Source organism: Mustela lutreola, chromosome 8 (genome assembly GCF_030435805.1).
Source record: "Mustela lutreola isolate mMusLut2 chromosome 8, mMusLut2.pri, whole genome shotgun sequence".
Lineage (NCBI taxonomy): Eukaryota > Metazoa > Chordata > Mammalia > Carnivora > Mustelidae > Mustela > Mustela lutreola.
In genome coordinates, this window is record NC_081297.1 from 43,155,779 (window position 1) to 43,171,280 (window position 15,502).

The 15,502-nt window shown below is 49.8% G+C and overlaps 1 protein-coding gene across 2 annotated transcripts in view; it reads right to left on the minus strand.

Annotated features, from left to right (window-relative positions):
* WNT5B (Wnt family member 5B) overlaps positions 1-15,502 on the minus strand; it is a 107,757-nt gene that overhangs the window by 6,835 nt on the left and 85,420 nt on the right. For both annotated transcript variants that reach the window (XM_059184413.1, XM_059184412.1), the window contains exons 2-3: positions 5,196-5,347; positions 3,728-3,975 (exon numbers count right to left, since the gene is read on the minus strand). In XM_059184413.1, coding sequence (XP_059040396.1) covers positions 3,728-3,975; positions 5,196-5,272 — 325 coding nt within the window. In that variant the 5' untranslated portion in view covers positions 5,273-5,347. The remainder of the gene's footprint in view (positions 1-3,727; positions 3,976-5,195; positions 5,348-15,502) is intronic.

Sequence of the window (15,502 nt, forward strand, 5' to 3'; positions counted from 1 at the left end):
CACTAAATGTCCAGATCACTTCCAGGAGAAACTCTGGACTGTGTTCCTCTCTACTGCTCTAGCGAACCACTTAAAACTCCTAGGATACATGTTCCACTTTAATAGAAAAGTTTATAAAAAATAATATTCAGCTTCCAGGGAAATGCAAATAAAAATCACCATGAAAGGATGCCTGGGGGCCTCAGTCAGTTGAGTGTCTGCCTTCGGCTCAGGTCATGATCCCAGAGTCCTGGGATCGAGTCCCACACTGGGCTCCTGGCTCAGCGGGGAGCCTGCTTCTTCCTCTGCCTGCTGCTCCCCCTGCTTGTACTCTCTCCAACAAATAAATAAATAAAATCTTAAAAAAAAAATCACCTGGCAAAACCCCTATACACGCACGAGGATGGCTAGAATCAAAAAGGCAACGAATAGAGTGCTTGGCTGGCTCAGTCGGTAGTGTGTGACTCCTAATCTTGGGGCTATAAACTCAAGCCCCACGACAGGTATAGAGAATACTTAAAAAAGCAAAATCTTAAAAATAAAATAAAATAGGGGCGCCTGGGTGGGTCTCAGTCAGTTAAGGGTCTGCCTTTGGCTCAGGTCATCATCCCTCAAGGTCCTGGGATCAAATCCCATATCTGGCTCCCCGCTCAGCAGGGAGTCTGTTTCTCCCTCTATGTCTTCCCCCTGCTGTGTTCTCTCTCTTTCTGTTGTGCTCTCTCTCTTACACACACACACACACACACACTCTCTCTCTCTCTCTCTCTTTCAAACAAATAAATAAAATCTTTAAAAAAAAAAAATAAAAGAAGTAGACAACCCTGTCTTGGTGAAGATGGAATCAGTCTACAGTCTTCATCTGGTCTAGGAGGATCTCTCACTTTGCCCTCCTTCTTGATCATCTAGGCGGGACACAGTCAAGCTTGCCACCAGACCAGACTGGGCAGGTCAGTTTTTCTCAAGGAACCAGGGGTCAACTTCTGGTCAGATGTGGACTAAGAGCAGGACAAGAAAAACCCAGATGAGGCAGTAAGTCATAGTCATGATTCAGCCATCAGGACCCACATCTGAGTCAGGGCTGATCCGTGGCCAGAGACCAGGGCTCTATCTAATCTAGGGTAGTTAGACTAGGAGAATGAGCAACCAGGATGTTAGGGTGACCAACAGGCTTGAAGGGAGGAGGCCCTATTGCCCTCTGTGAGGGAGCCATGCCTGAAAAATCTTCCCAAGATGGCGTCTCAACCCCCTGACCGGGCATCCTGGGACAGGGAGGAGCCTGGATCTGTAGCCTACATCCCTCCCACGGGGATTCTTCCTTTACACTGCATTCCTTCAGGGAAGCTGGCTGGGTTTTCAAGGCAACCCAGCCCATCATCTTTTTAATGACTTTAATCACCAGAACGTTCTTTCTTATAGTCAGTTGGAAAACGCCTCCCTGTAACTTCCACCCACTGGAGCTCTGCTGTCTAATCCCTTCCCATTTGACAGCCTTTTAGCATTTGAAAACAACTGATAGGCCTTTTATGTGTTGTCTTTTCCAGGCTACATATGTCTGATTTCTTCCTCAGTGCTCTAGCAAACACACTTTTCCAAGCTGAATCATGCCTCTCAGAACTGCCTTTCAAAATAATATGCCTGCATCTGAGCAAAATAGTGCAGACACTATGGGCTCTGAAGGTCCTGCCCTACCGTGATGGGTTCAGATCCCACTCTGTCCTCAGGTGGATTAGGGTCCTGGCAAGGGCTCTGCCTCTTTTGGTTGGGGCACCGAGGGTGGGCAGCTCTACATTCCTGGGGAGCAACTGGGTCCTTTGGGAAGTACAGACTAGTAGTGCTACTCTCAGCCAGCAAGACATAATGCAGGGCTTCGGAATGGGCAGCAAGGTGGGGGGGCTTCTCTGTAGGAGAAACAACTCAGAATGGAAACCTGAACCACCTCAAGGATAAAGGCTAATTAATCCGCAGCCATGTTGCTGCTAGAGACTTGGCATCGTTTCCCTACCAGGAGGCAGCAGGACACGAGCAGCCCTTCTCTCTGTTCCTCAGTAGTTCAACCCAGCTGCCAGGAAGGTGCCCAGATGCACCCCCACCAAGGCTGAGCAACGTGCCCCTGGCTCCCTCCAAGCTGCTCTGCTGCCCTCTGGTGGTGGACCCTTGCAGCAGCTTCAAAGAAGGGAGGACTTTCTTGGCAGTCATATAGGAGAGCCCTGAGGGAGGATTCCCCAAGAGGCACCCTGGGCCCAAGGGCATAAATGGAGAATAGCTTCCCAGGTAGCATAAGTCTGCAGGGAAGCTACAAAGAGAAACTGTGAAAATAAGGCAAGCAGTCAGTTCCGTTCATAACAGAATAGGGTCCAGGGAGAATGAGAGGTTAGGCTTGCACCAGTCATTTCCCCAAGCCAGTCTGCACCCAGTGGCACTTCCATTCCTGCTAACTCCTTCCTTTCCTCAAGTGAAGCTCACTTTTTGGCCCTTACTCAAATAAAATTACACACAAAAAAGATCTAGCTGATGTCAGGCACACATTAGGTCTCTGAAAAGTGATTTCTGGATGCCTCTCTCTAAACCTGTGGTCCTCCTGCTGTCCACACCCAGAACCCAGTGCCGGGAGTGCTGCTAAGACTTTACTGGATACTAAGTGTATTTGAAAAGAATCAATAAATTATAACAGTTCCGAATCAACCCCAAGTCCATTCCTTTAGGAAAGCTGCCGAGTAAGACTGTGGCAGGAACACGTGAGCCCTCTTGTCTAGACCTTGAGTCTAGAGGAAGGACGAGGGCAGCAAAGTTCAAAGCATACTCTCCTCCACCCCCCCACCTCCGCCCCGTCCTCACTTGTCAATATGGGTAGGGGAAAGAGGTCAGGAGGGAGGGGCCTTCCTCATACCTTGCTTGCTGCTAAAATCATTCTTCTTTGAGGGGAAAAGCCCAGCCCCAGATAACTCCCAAATGTCCTCCTTCCTTGGAGGGGAAATTCTTTTGGAGAAGGAAGACAGGAGAATACAGTGCCCTAACACCTTCTTTCTATGGCCCTGGGGATCAGACCCAATAGAATAGGGCCGGATTTCTCAATTTCTTGCCAGGGAGGGGAGGATTGCATTTCAAAAGGACCTTAAAACAATTAGACCCCAAATCACACCTCCATCTAAGCAATAGGGCAGCCAGAGAGTCCGAGAGTGGGGGAGAGGGGAAGGGACAGGACTCCAGGAAGAGGTGGCCTCTCATCTTTCTTCTGGATGTGTTCCCTTCCCCCACATTCACACACATCCCTTTGGAATGAAAAAGTCAGGACTGGATCTGGGTCAGGTTAATGACAGCTATCATCAGTTTGGCCCAAAGTTTCTCTCTCTCGCTCAGGGTCCAAGAGGCAGAGGCAAAATTCATCTCGACTTTCAGAGCTGCGATTTTCCGTTCTCTACCCAGTGCTGTCAAAGCCCTTCCCCTGTCTGACCCCCGCCCACCTGTGCTGAGACAAAGCTCTGCTGTCTCTGCTACCTTACTGGAGTGAGCCGCCAGCGGACTGCCCCAGATAGGGTGAAGCTGGGAGCAGAGGGCTCACAGGCGCTAGCAGGGTGGGGACCGACATCCCATCTGAGACTCTGCTTCCTGTGTGCATCTCCCACTCCCCTTGCACACCACTTCCAAGCCTCGGAGAACTCACCTAGACACTCGTGGGGGCTCTCTGTGCCAGGCCAGGGAGGTGAGCCCGGCTCCTGTAGCCAGCCACGTGTTGGTGGTGGGCTCTTACCTATCTGCATGACTCTCCCAAAGACGGACGCGTTGTCCACTGTGCTACAGTTCCACCGCCGCTGGCGAAATTGGTACTGGCACTCCTTGATGCCCGTCTTGGCTCCCTCCCCGATGTAGGCCATGTGCTCCTGGTACAGTTGGCACAGCTTCCTCTGGCCAGGGGAGAGCCCAGGAAGCTGGCTGCACACGGGCTGGGCACCGATGATAAACATCTCAGGTCTCTGCACCGGGTTCATAGCTAATGACCTACAGCGGAGATCCAGAAAGGGGACGGAAGGCCCAGGGGTGAGCCTAGGCTTGCGTGCAGCCTGAAATCATTCACTCGACACATTTAGCAAGGGTTTTCCTTCTGTGTGCAAGGCCCTGTACTAAGAGTGTGGAAAAGAAATCTGCTAAAACAGAGGCCCTGCCTTCACAGCGCTCTGTAGGAACCTGAGGCACAAATGCGGATGATATGGGAGAGGTCAAGGGCCAAAGCTAGACTTGAGCTTCTGGCTCCATGGTGATCAGACAGAGAACGAGCTCTTCCAGCCAGAGAAAAGATTTTTATAAGGCAATGGCCAGAGTGTGAAGGGGGTCTTAAAGGATGGGGGACAGGCAGAGAAGGGCGACAGAGCGGGCAGAGGACATTCATTCCAGGCAGAGGACAGAAACAGCCACGCCTCCACAGGAGAGCACATGACTTATTCCGGGAGTGCCAGTGACACACTCACTCTAACCCAAGTGCAGGGTGTGATGGAAAGCAGTGAATTCCTTCAAGTAATACTGCCCTTACGCCTGGGAAACAGAAGCCAATTTACATACATTACAACCTAGTCTAAACGTTTTCACTTCCATATCCCACCCACAAATCCCCTAAGCCACTCTATCCATTCAGGGGCTCTCTCTTCAGCTCATCCTCTACCAGAAACAGAAAGGTGGTCAGTTAGAGGAGAAGACGGTAGAGGTACCTCTGAGACCAATGTAAGGGGGCCCAGACTCGGCAAGATAGGTGGGGAGGGCTGGCCATTTCCAGGTTGACTTGGCCATGACAATAGTCTTAAAAATACAAAAGAAGGCCACGCACAATGGTCCTGCAAATCTCTCATCGGTCATCAGACTTATCAAATAGGAATTCTACTCTCCCTGTACCCACCGGGGAAAAAAAAGAAATCCATGTTCTTACTGATCCAATAGCAAAGCAAGAGCTATTTCTAACAATCCATGGGGACAGAGGAAGGTCCCAAAAAGGGGGAAAGCGGACAGGATCAGAGGAAAAATCCAAATGCACTAATCCTTTATCCTTGCTGAACCTTTAGCTCTGGGGGCTTGTGAGAGAAAAGGCTGTCCTAGTTTTCCTGGGATAAAAGCGGTCCTTAGGAGTCCTATGAATAAAGGAACGAACACAACCCACAGTGGCCCTTCTCCACATTTAATTACCAAAAAGGCGTAGGTTGTAGAGAAGGGCCTCAGCCTCTCTCACTCACCACCAGGAGCTGGCTTCAGCCGGAAGCTGGGCCCAGCTGGACAGCAGAGCAGCGGCGAGCAGCAACAGGCTGGGCATGGTGGGCCTGGGCCTCGGCCCTTCCCAGTGCCCTGGGAAGACCCCGGGGGTGGTTGACTTCTGAAATGGGGCTCCCTGGAGAAGAAAGAATGGAGGGAGAATCAATGTGGAGATGTAGCCAACAAGGCAGGACCTGCAGAGAGGGGGATCGGGGAAAGCACCGAGAATGAGCGGGTGGGGGGGGTGTCCAATATCAAGTTCTGTTCCCCCCACAAAGAGATTCAGCCTCTTTCCATCCTCCATCTCCTACTGCTGCTCTTCTCACCAGGGGACCGCCTTTGTGTCTCTTACCCCAAACTGTGGGAACCCTACCCAGGACCCAATTCCAAAGGGAACAATGAGCTGAGAAAGGAGAAGAGAGAAAGGAAAACAAGTCATTTCCAGAACAGAGTGTGCTCAAGGTAGCTTTGAGGAAGATGCTTTGGTCGCTGTAGTGCACACCTGCCCTTCTTCCAGAACATCCAAAGAAACCACCGCACCATCCGCTCCTCCCTGTGCGTCTTACTCCAGCCCAAACTCTCCTCCAGGCACTAAGAACAGCTGGGGAGTTGGATTTGCCCACAGCCCAATAGGAGTCTTCCCTCCCCAACTGTACCCTTCCCACTCCAAGGAAGCTTCCACATCCCAGCCCTTGTTTACCAGGAACAGAGCAGACAGAAGAGTGAGGACTCTGCACTTCCTCAGGGCAACTTGTCTGAGAAATGCCATGTGTCCCCAAAGCTCCCTCGGGTGAGGTGGTCTCTACCTAGGTGGCCTCCTTGCCCTCCTCTGCGCCGTGGCCCTCTAGGGGCAGCCAGGAGCGCTGACGGCAACGGTGAGCTCTTAGTCTGCAACCCCAGCCTCAATGGTCTGTGCCCAGGACCCATCTTCCAGAAGCAACGACCCCTTCCCCTTGTAGCTCAAGAACCTCCCATGTCTTTGCCTATGCTGTTTGTAACTCGCGCCCGTGTCTGTATCCCGCGAAAGAGCACCTTTTCTCCAGCCCTTCGAAACAGGCGGAAAATCCTTGCTTCTGGATCCTAGAGCAAGTCTATAAAAACACGCCCCCTCCCTCTCACCCCCACCTCGTTTCCCCCTTAGCTTCCATCCAGGGCGTGACCCCACGTCTCCAATGAGTCTTCTTCCCAGACCCCTTAACACCTCCAACCCCACACACACGCGCGCGCACACAAACTGGCACGCGCTCCCAGCCGCTCCCACCCCGTCTCACCGCGCGGCTCCCCCGGCCCTAGGACTCCAGGCTCTCCGGGAGGGGGCGGCAGGTGCTTCGGGTCATCAGCCTGGGAGATATTTTTGTCCTGGGGCCACCAAGAGAGGAAGGTGACCTGAACAGGATCCAGGAAAGCTGGGCCACAGCCTGGTTCCCACCCCCTTTTGGTTTTCCTTCTAGAGGTCTCAGCTGGGGCGGGAGCACCAACAGGCAGGTGTGCGGGGCCGGCAGGGGGCAGATCAAAGAAGAAACTTGCTCCTTCCCCTTTGTCATGCAGAGCCAGCTCGGAAATGATCCGGCCTCTAGCGCGGCCGACTAACAGCTCTCCACACCCTGCTTTCCTAACAGACCTCTCCTCCTCTAAAGGATGCCCCCTCCCCCTCAACCCTCTCCCCCCTATAAATCCTCCCCGTCCCTCAGGGCAGGAGGTCTGTGAATGCACCGACTGGAACCAAGAGAGATGGAGCAGAGATAGGGCTGGCACCAGAAGCTAATGGCTTTATGGAGGGGAGGGAACCAGGTCCAGAGCGGGGAGGACGAGAGAAGAGCTTCAAAGGGTTTGCTTGTGCAAACATCCTCAACTCCACCTACCAGTCCTTCTTGGGGACTGAGGAGTCAGAGCTGCCCCCATTCCCTGTGGTCCTCCTCCCTCCCCCACACCTGCCTCCCACCACCATGCCTCCCGCCTGCCCTCACAGACAGCCTCACACGTTGCCACTGCCAGCCAGCGAGCAGAGTTCTGTCTCCCAAAGGGTGACACTTCTTATCCCCGGGGATGCCCCCCTCACATCAGCGTCTCTCACTTCTGCCACACCTTTTCATCAAGCTCCTGTGAAACCTTTCTGGTTCTGCAGCTCCTGGGTTCAACCGAGGCCACATGGTGGTGGTGGGGGGGGACCGTTTCTGAGCCAAGGACAGGACTCCGTGCCTGCTAACGGTCACTGTGGCTTTGACTCCCCAGTGACAGGCCAGCTAGGGCCAAACTTCCCAAGAGCCGCTAATCCCTCCCCTCGGTGCCTGGCAAACATAACAGATCAGGGCTCACTGCCCAGCTGTTCCCTCCACGCTGTGCTTTCCATCAAACTTTCAGCTCATTAAAAAATATATATATATTTTAAAAACTTCAAAAAGAAAAGAAAAAAGACTGCCACCCGTGTGGTGACTTCTTTCTCTGCCTTCCAGATATGCGGCACCTGGAATTGTACGACGTTCCCTCCTCCTCCCCACGACAACCCCTCAGGATACAGGCAGATATGAGCCACCCTCGGCCTGTCACAGAGCCCAGTGGGCCAGCTCTCTGCCCTGAATGACATTCTTGGCTTCCCTTGTGCAGAGCTAGGAGGAGAAAAGCCAAGACTGGCGATTGGTTTCATCAGCAAGGGGAGCGTGGAAACTTCTGGCCTCTGCCCAGCCAGGGTGGAGGGAAGCTGGGTGGGGATGGATAGGACACGTGGAGAGCCGTGACTGTGGGTGACAGGTGAGTTTTACAGCAGGACTCAACCAAGGGAGGCTCTTCTTCACGTAGGAAGAAAGATCTAGTAAATAAGGAAAAGACAGGGAGAGAGAATTCCTTGTACTGCCTTTTGTCCTGACTACAGATTTCCTCAGAGAAGGGTTGGGGGGCGGTGAATCCCATATCAAATACTGCAAACACAGTGAATCGTGGGGAACTCCAAGGTCTCTGTCCTTTAGGGGTAGAGGGTCAGGGGAGGGGAAGAGACCTGCAGAGGCCCAGGAGGAGCTGGGCAGACATCAGCTCTGCCCTACTTCTTCAGTCCATTATTTGTTTATTCATTAAAGCCATTCATCAGATGTGCACTGGGGGCCTCGTCTGTGGCAGTGACTGCTCTGAGGGCCAGAGTTATGGCAGTCAATGGGAGCAAGTCAATGCCTCATGTGTCAGGTCCAGTGAACACTGTAAGGAGAAGAAAAGCCAGGACAAGAACCGAGAATCGTAAATGGTGAGAGCATACATTCTTCAGGGTCCTGTAGGGAAAGCCAGACTCTGAACTATCTATCCAGCCCACCTCTCCTCAAACTGCTGTGGTGCCAGGGAGGTGACAGGGCGGCTGTGACCCCACATCCTGGACCCTACCATGCCATGTCCTTTACTGAGACCAAGAGGACCGGCTTTACCCCCACAACCAAAGGAGTGCCCAGCACACGCGGCAAGGGCTTTGACAAGGTCATTAGCTGTTCACAAAAGTCACCTCTGGGGGTTCAGGACGGACCTCCCCCAGAGCGTGAGAACTCAAGCAAGGTATGAGTCGCACATGATTTGGTGCCGTATCGCACACCTGTCCCGTTGCTCCAGAGAGGCATCCTCACATCTGGAAACCTACCCAGAAATAACCAGCGGCCTCCATGGGAGCCTCTTCCTAGTTACCACTGGCCAGTTCATTCTGTGTGACTCAAGGAGGAGCTATGGAACGTATTAAAAAATACATTTTGCAGGGACACCTGGGTGGCTCAGTCGTTAAGCGGCTGCCTTCAGCTCAGGTCATGATCCCAGAGACCTGGGATGGAGCCCTGCACTGGGCTCCTTGCTCAGTGGGGAGCCTGCCTCTTCCTCTCCCTCTGCCTGCTGCTCCCCCTGCTTGTGCTCTCTTTCTTTCTTTTTTTTTTTTTTAAAGATTTTATTTATTAATTTTTTTTTTTTTTTTTTTTTTTGTTAGAGAGAGAGAGAGATACAGAGCGCAAGCACAGGCACAGAGTGGCAGGCTAGAGGCAGAGGGAGAAGCAGGCTCCCTGCCGAGCAAGGAGCCCGATGTGGGACTCGATCCCAGGACGCTGGGATCATGACCCGAGCCGAAGGCAGCCGCTTAACCAACTGAGCCACCCAGGCGTCCCTTATTTATTAATTTGACAGAGAGAAATCACAAGTAGACAGAGAGGCAGCCAGAGAGAGAGAGAGGGAAGCAGGCTCTCTGCCGAGCAGAGAGCCCGATGCGGGACTCGATCCCAGGACTCTGAGATCATGACCTGAGCCAAAGGCAGCGGCTTAACCCACTGAGCCACCCAGGCGCCCCTTGTGCTCTCTTTCTCTTTCTCTCTGACAAATAAATAAAATATTAAAAAAAAAAAAAAAAAAAAAAAACATTTGCAGGGCACCTAGCTGGCTCAGTGGTAAAGCACATCTCAGGGTTGTGAGTTCAAGCTGGGGTGTGGAACCTCCTTAAAAAACAGCACCTTTGCGATTTTGTTAATGTTCCTGACATAATCAGATAGACACTCTTAGCAGTCTTGGGGAAGCGAGTGGCTCCCTTTGCGACACTCTGGCTACACTGATGCCCCAGTGCCTGTCAGTGATTGGATGATTTCTGTGGGGGCAGGTGGAGGAGGAGAAGGAGGGACAGAGCCTTCTCTTCCGTCTGCCACTTCATTTCCACCACTGTAGGGAAAGAGTCTTTTATTTTTATTTTATTTTTTTTTAAATGATTTTATTTATTTATTTGAGGGAGAGAGAGAGCGAGCATGAGAGGAGAGAGATCAGCGGGAGAAGCAGACTCCCTGCTGAGCAGGGAGTCCGATGTGGGACTCGATCCCAGGACTCCAGGATCATGACCTGAGCCGAAGGCAGTCGCCCAACCAACTGAGCCACCCAGGCACCCTATTTTATTTTTTTTTAAGTAGGCTCCACACCCAGCATGTAGTCCAACGCCGGGCTTGAACTCATGGCCCTGAGATTAAGAGTCAGACACTTAACTGACTGAACCACCCAGGTGCCTCAAGAAAGATTCTATATGGATCTAAAAACACTTGGCAGACACCTCCTACAATGCACCCAAGTTCACTAATGGCCTTCCCTGTTTTCAGATAAGTGCCCGCCCTCATTACACCTGAACACCAGAGACGTCCTCTGTGGTTTAACCCAATGGTTCCACACCCGTTTTCGTGAAACACTGATCTCACATCATATTCCCATCTGAAGACTTACAGTGGTTCCCAGCTCTTCTATTGTCCTAAACTCCCCAGCCTGGCCTCACTTTACATCTTATTCTTCTCCTGAAATTCCCACTATGGGGTCTCTTCTCCAACCTCCCCCTGCTTCTAGAACAAGCTCTGCTTTCCCCCCAAGCCCTCATTCTGTTCCTCTTCCCAGCAATGCTTTCTAGTCTCCAACGATACTTAAAGTCCATGCTCAAGATTCACCTCCTCCATAAAACTGTCTTTGATTAATCCCACACCATGAAAATTCTTCCATTGACTTGGGATTTCCTGGGCCCTTGTGAGGACCCCATCCCACACAGGCTGCCTCGGAACTGTGCATGTTTCTTCCAGTAGATGCAACATTTTCCAAATGTACAAACCTACCTCCCCTACTTCCTCTGTATGCGCCATTGTGCCCAGTATACTAGGCAATAAGAAATTGCTCTTGGATAAGTGGTGACAGTACTTCATATTAGAGGCAACTTACTGAGCACCTTCTGCACGCACTAAGCCAAATATCTTCCAGCCAATTTTTTCATTTAATCTTCATTAAAATTCTGTGTGGTCTATGCCATTATTATCCTTCCTCTGAATATAGAGAAACTAGTCTACGGCCATACCACCCTGAACGCGCCCGATCTCGTCTGAATATAGGGAAACTAAAGCATAAAGAGGTTAAGACACTTGCTCATACAGCAATGGAAGGGTCGACCCCAGCTTGGAATCCAGATCTTTCTGCTCCTCCCCTGTTGGTAGTTCCCCCGTCCGTGGAACATAACACCTTCTCCACTCTGTTTCTCTTCTTTTCACCATTGCACTAAGGCTGTGACTAGTAAACTGTCAGATAATAACACCCTGATTTATAGGAAGTAGCACAAAAAGCAATGTTTATCCCCCTCCACAAAAAAAAGGCTGATTGCAAAGTTGCTAGTATAAACACACACACACACACACACACACACACACACACACACACGGTTGAACGGAAAAAGCCAGACTTTTCTCCAACCAAATGATATATGGATTGAGAATAGGTCTGGCGGCAGGCGCCTTGGTGGCCCAGTCATTAAGTGTCTGCCTTCAGTTTGGGTCATGATCCCAGGATTCTGGGATCGAGCCCCGCATCTGGCTCACTGCTCAGTGGATGCCTGCTTCTCCCTCTCCCACTCCCCCTGCTTGTGTTCCCTCTCTCACTCTCTCTCTCTGTCAAATAAATAAATAAAATCTTAAAAAAAAAAAAAAAAAGGAATAGGTCTGGCTGCTTAACGCTGGAGAAATTGAAATAGAACAATAGCTTTGAGAGAGCTGGTGTTTATGTTTATGTTGGGGTAGAAAAGACAAACCAGGCCAACAGGCAAATGTGAGCTCTCAAGAAAATGGAAGGCAGGGCTGAGTGGCTCAGTTGGTTAAGCGTCTGTCTTCAGCTCCTGTCCTGTTCCTGGATTCAAGCCCAAGGTCCTTGGGCTCCCTGCTCAGCAAGGAGTCTCTACCTGTTTCTCTCCCTCTGCCGCTCCACCCAGCTCAGGTTCATTCAGCTCGGGCTCTCTCTAGCTTGCTCTCTTTCTCTCAAAAATAAATAAATAAATAAATAAAATCTTAAGAAAAAGAAAATAGAAGGCAGTCTAGGGAGGCCAGCCTCTTGTGGAGACAAAGGAGGCCTTTGGGCTTCCTGATGGCCCAGTCCATATCTTCTTATTTGGGGGTCTACTGTTAGTGCTAATTGAGATTCTGGAGATTCCAGGTCTCAGCTTTAGAAACTACCTTTGCTTCAAAGACAAGAGTAGCCGGCAGCCTCTAAAGCCATTTATTATATGATAACCTGAAAATGTCTAAGACATTGCTCCTTGCAGGGCTTGGGTCTAGCTGTGGGAAACATGAGAAACCTACTCTGAAAGGCAGGACACACAAAGTGCCTGAGGAGTCCAAGAGAACCTTCATAGGATCCTTCAAGGATGCGGGACTGGAGTAGTACCTTGAAGAACGATAGGCTTTAAGGAGGAGAAAAGGGGAAGAAGGATTTCCCAGAAAGATGTGTTTGGCCAAAGACAGAACATTTCAAGGTGCTTTGAGAAGGGTTGGAGAGAGATTGCAATAAAGAAGGACTTCAATAATTTCCAGTCCTCAGAATCATTGTTTTTCATTAAATTTACGGAGTCTCTCTGAACCCCAATACTGAATTCCCACCGAAAGCATTCAGCATCTGTCACCCAGGAAATCTTGCGTGATCTGCAGGAATGGGACCTGACGGGGATCAGTCACCTTTCTGACCATGAAATGGAAGCTGGGTGAATCTTCCCAGAGAGCCAAGGACAGCAGTTGAGATACTGATCGATCACACTCTTCCTTACAATCTTGCTTGTTCTTTGTTCTCTAAGTCTCTTCCTGGATCCAGGCCTAAAACCTTGCTGTCCGTCTTGACTCCTGCCTCTCCCTTACCCTCCACACCAAACCAATTGTCAAGTCCTCTTGACTGGGGCTCTGTAGTATTTACAAAGCGTATTCCTCACCCTCCGCCCCTGCTGCCCCACTCAGAGCCACAAGAGCCTGTGAATGCCTCCAATGATTTGTAAGTGTCTTTTGTCTAATTCTTATCTTTGGAATGACTGAATGAATTCCTTCCACTCTCCGTCCTCTAATTTCCAGGGTAATAGCCAGCTACCAGGTTGCTCCAAGTGAGGTCTCCAGACTCGCAGTATCAGTATGGCTTGGAAGCTGATTAGATATCCGAATTCTTGAGCCCCACCCAGACCTGCTGGATTCTGCAACTGCAGCCCAGCAATTTGTTTCCAACATGCCTTCCAGGTGCTTCTGATGCACACCCAAATTTAAGAACCTCTGCCATAAAGCAGCGCATGGTGCTCTGTAAGGAATTAACAGGCTAAATCCTTCAGGTAACGTGTATCTGTGTTAATGGCAAATTTCTATCTGTCAATGCCTTAACCCAGTAGCTCCTTATCTGGGCACCCCGGAACCAAAGAACATATACAAATCAACACTATCTCTGGAAGGAATACAGACGTCCAACTACTTCCCCTCCGTGATGGTCTACGGGTATGTAGACCCTTACAATTAATAAGACACTAATTCATTTGGAAGTGTTACTGATAATTGTGGGGGCAGTTGCACAACCCCAGGAACATATTAAAAACCACTGAATGGTACACTTTATACAGGCAGATCCTATGGTACTGGAGTTATATCTCAACAAAGATGTTACATTTTATTTTTTAAGCGTTCCTGATAAAGCAGCAATTCCATCTTGCTGAAGACATCTGCCCTCGTGCACACAGGGGTGCCTGTCAAGAATAGCAGTGCTATTAAGAGCCTCAAACTGGAGGGGTGCCCAGGGGGCTGGTCAGTTAGTTGTCTGACTCTAGGTCATGATCTCAGGGTCCTGGGATTGAGCCCCAAATGGGGCTCAGTGCAGGGTCTGCTTGTTCCCCTCCCTCTGGCCCTCCCTCTACTCCTTCTTTCTCTCTCATAAATAAATAAAATCTTAAAAAAAAAAAAAAAAAAGATTCTCTCTCTCCCTCTGCCCCTCTCCTGCTTCGCTTACATGCACACAGTCTCTTAAAAAAAAAAAAAAAATAGAAGCCTCAAACTAGAAACAACACACCTATCTATCAACAATGGATGGACCAATTAATGAAATATTAGGCACTGGTGAAAGTGAATGAAGCAAGTTACAAGGGAAAATATATAAACTGTGATTCCATATTGTTCAGGGATCTGTACATGGAGAAGGCAGGGAAAGATTCACAGTGACTGTCAGGAGAGTGGTTTTCTCAAGGGTGGAAAGGGGACCGTGACGAGGAAAGGACATAAGAGAATTAATCTCTGGAGTGCCAGCAATGCCCTATTTCTCAACCTCAGTAATGGATACGTGGCAGATCCCTTTTAAACAATGTACTACGTTGTGCATATGTGCTCTGGGCACTGTTCTCTATATGTTTTATTATACAACAAAACACATTTTTTAAAAAGATTTTATTTGACAGAGAGAGAGCACAAGCAAGGCAGAGCGGCAAGCAGAGGGAGAAGCAGGCTCCCCGCTGAGCAGGGAGCCTGACACGGGGTTTGATCCCCAGGTTCTAGAATCATGACTCAAGCTGAAGGCAGGCATCCCTAAAAAACATTTAAAAAAATATTTTATTTATTTGACAGAGAAAAAGTACAATCAGGCAGAGAGAAAGGGAGAAGCAGGCTCCCCACTGAGCAAGGAGCCTGATGATATGGGGCTTGATCCCAGGATCCTAGGATCATGACCTGAGCTGAAGGCAGACGCTTAACCAACTGAGCCACCCAGGCGCCCCTTTAAAATATATTTTAAAATGAGAACAAGTGGGGGCATCTGACTGACTCAGAGCACATGACTCTTGATTTCAGGGTTGTGAGTTCAAGCCCCATGTTTGGCCTACAGCTTTTAAAAAATAAATAAATAAATAAATAAAATGAGAAAAAGTCTCCTTAACACCTAATGGTTTAAGGGGATCTTTATATATTTCCTCAGTGGAAAGTTTGACTATAGTCTCAGGGGCCACGTGACCTTCTGTGCGGAGGAGTTTAAAAAAGGGTCCTCATATTCAAAAAGAAACCTCTGCCTGAAATGCAGGTTGAAAATGTAGGCTCAGAGACAACCACTTGGGATAACTATTTGAGGGCGTGTGGGGTTTCTGGGGAAGGAGGGTGTTGTTCAGCACAAACCACAGAGGGACCATGCGTGGCTTGCAAGGCCTAGATGGGCTGTACCCTTAAATGTGTACATGACATTGTACATGACCGTACCAGGGGCCAGCCCAGCGTTTTGTTTCTTTTCTTCTCCCTCCAGGAAACGAGGATCAGACAAAACCGCCTTCTGCCTGCTGCAAACCGCCCCCCCATTTCCCCCAATTTTTGCCATTTATTCCTATAGCTAGTTGTTTCTCTCATATGGATTTTTTTCATAGAGACTTTTCTCCCTTAAAAATATTTTTAAAGTAGTGACCAAAGGTGAATGCAATTACGTACCCAAGACTGGATCAAAAAATCCCATAACCTCTTGAAGGAATCCCCAGATGCTCATCTTTCTTCTCAGCTCAATTAACATCGCC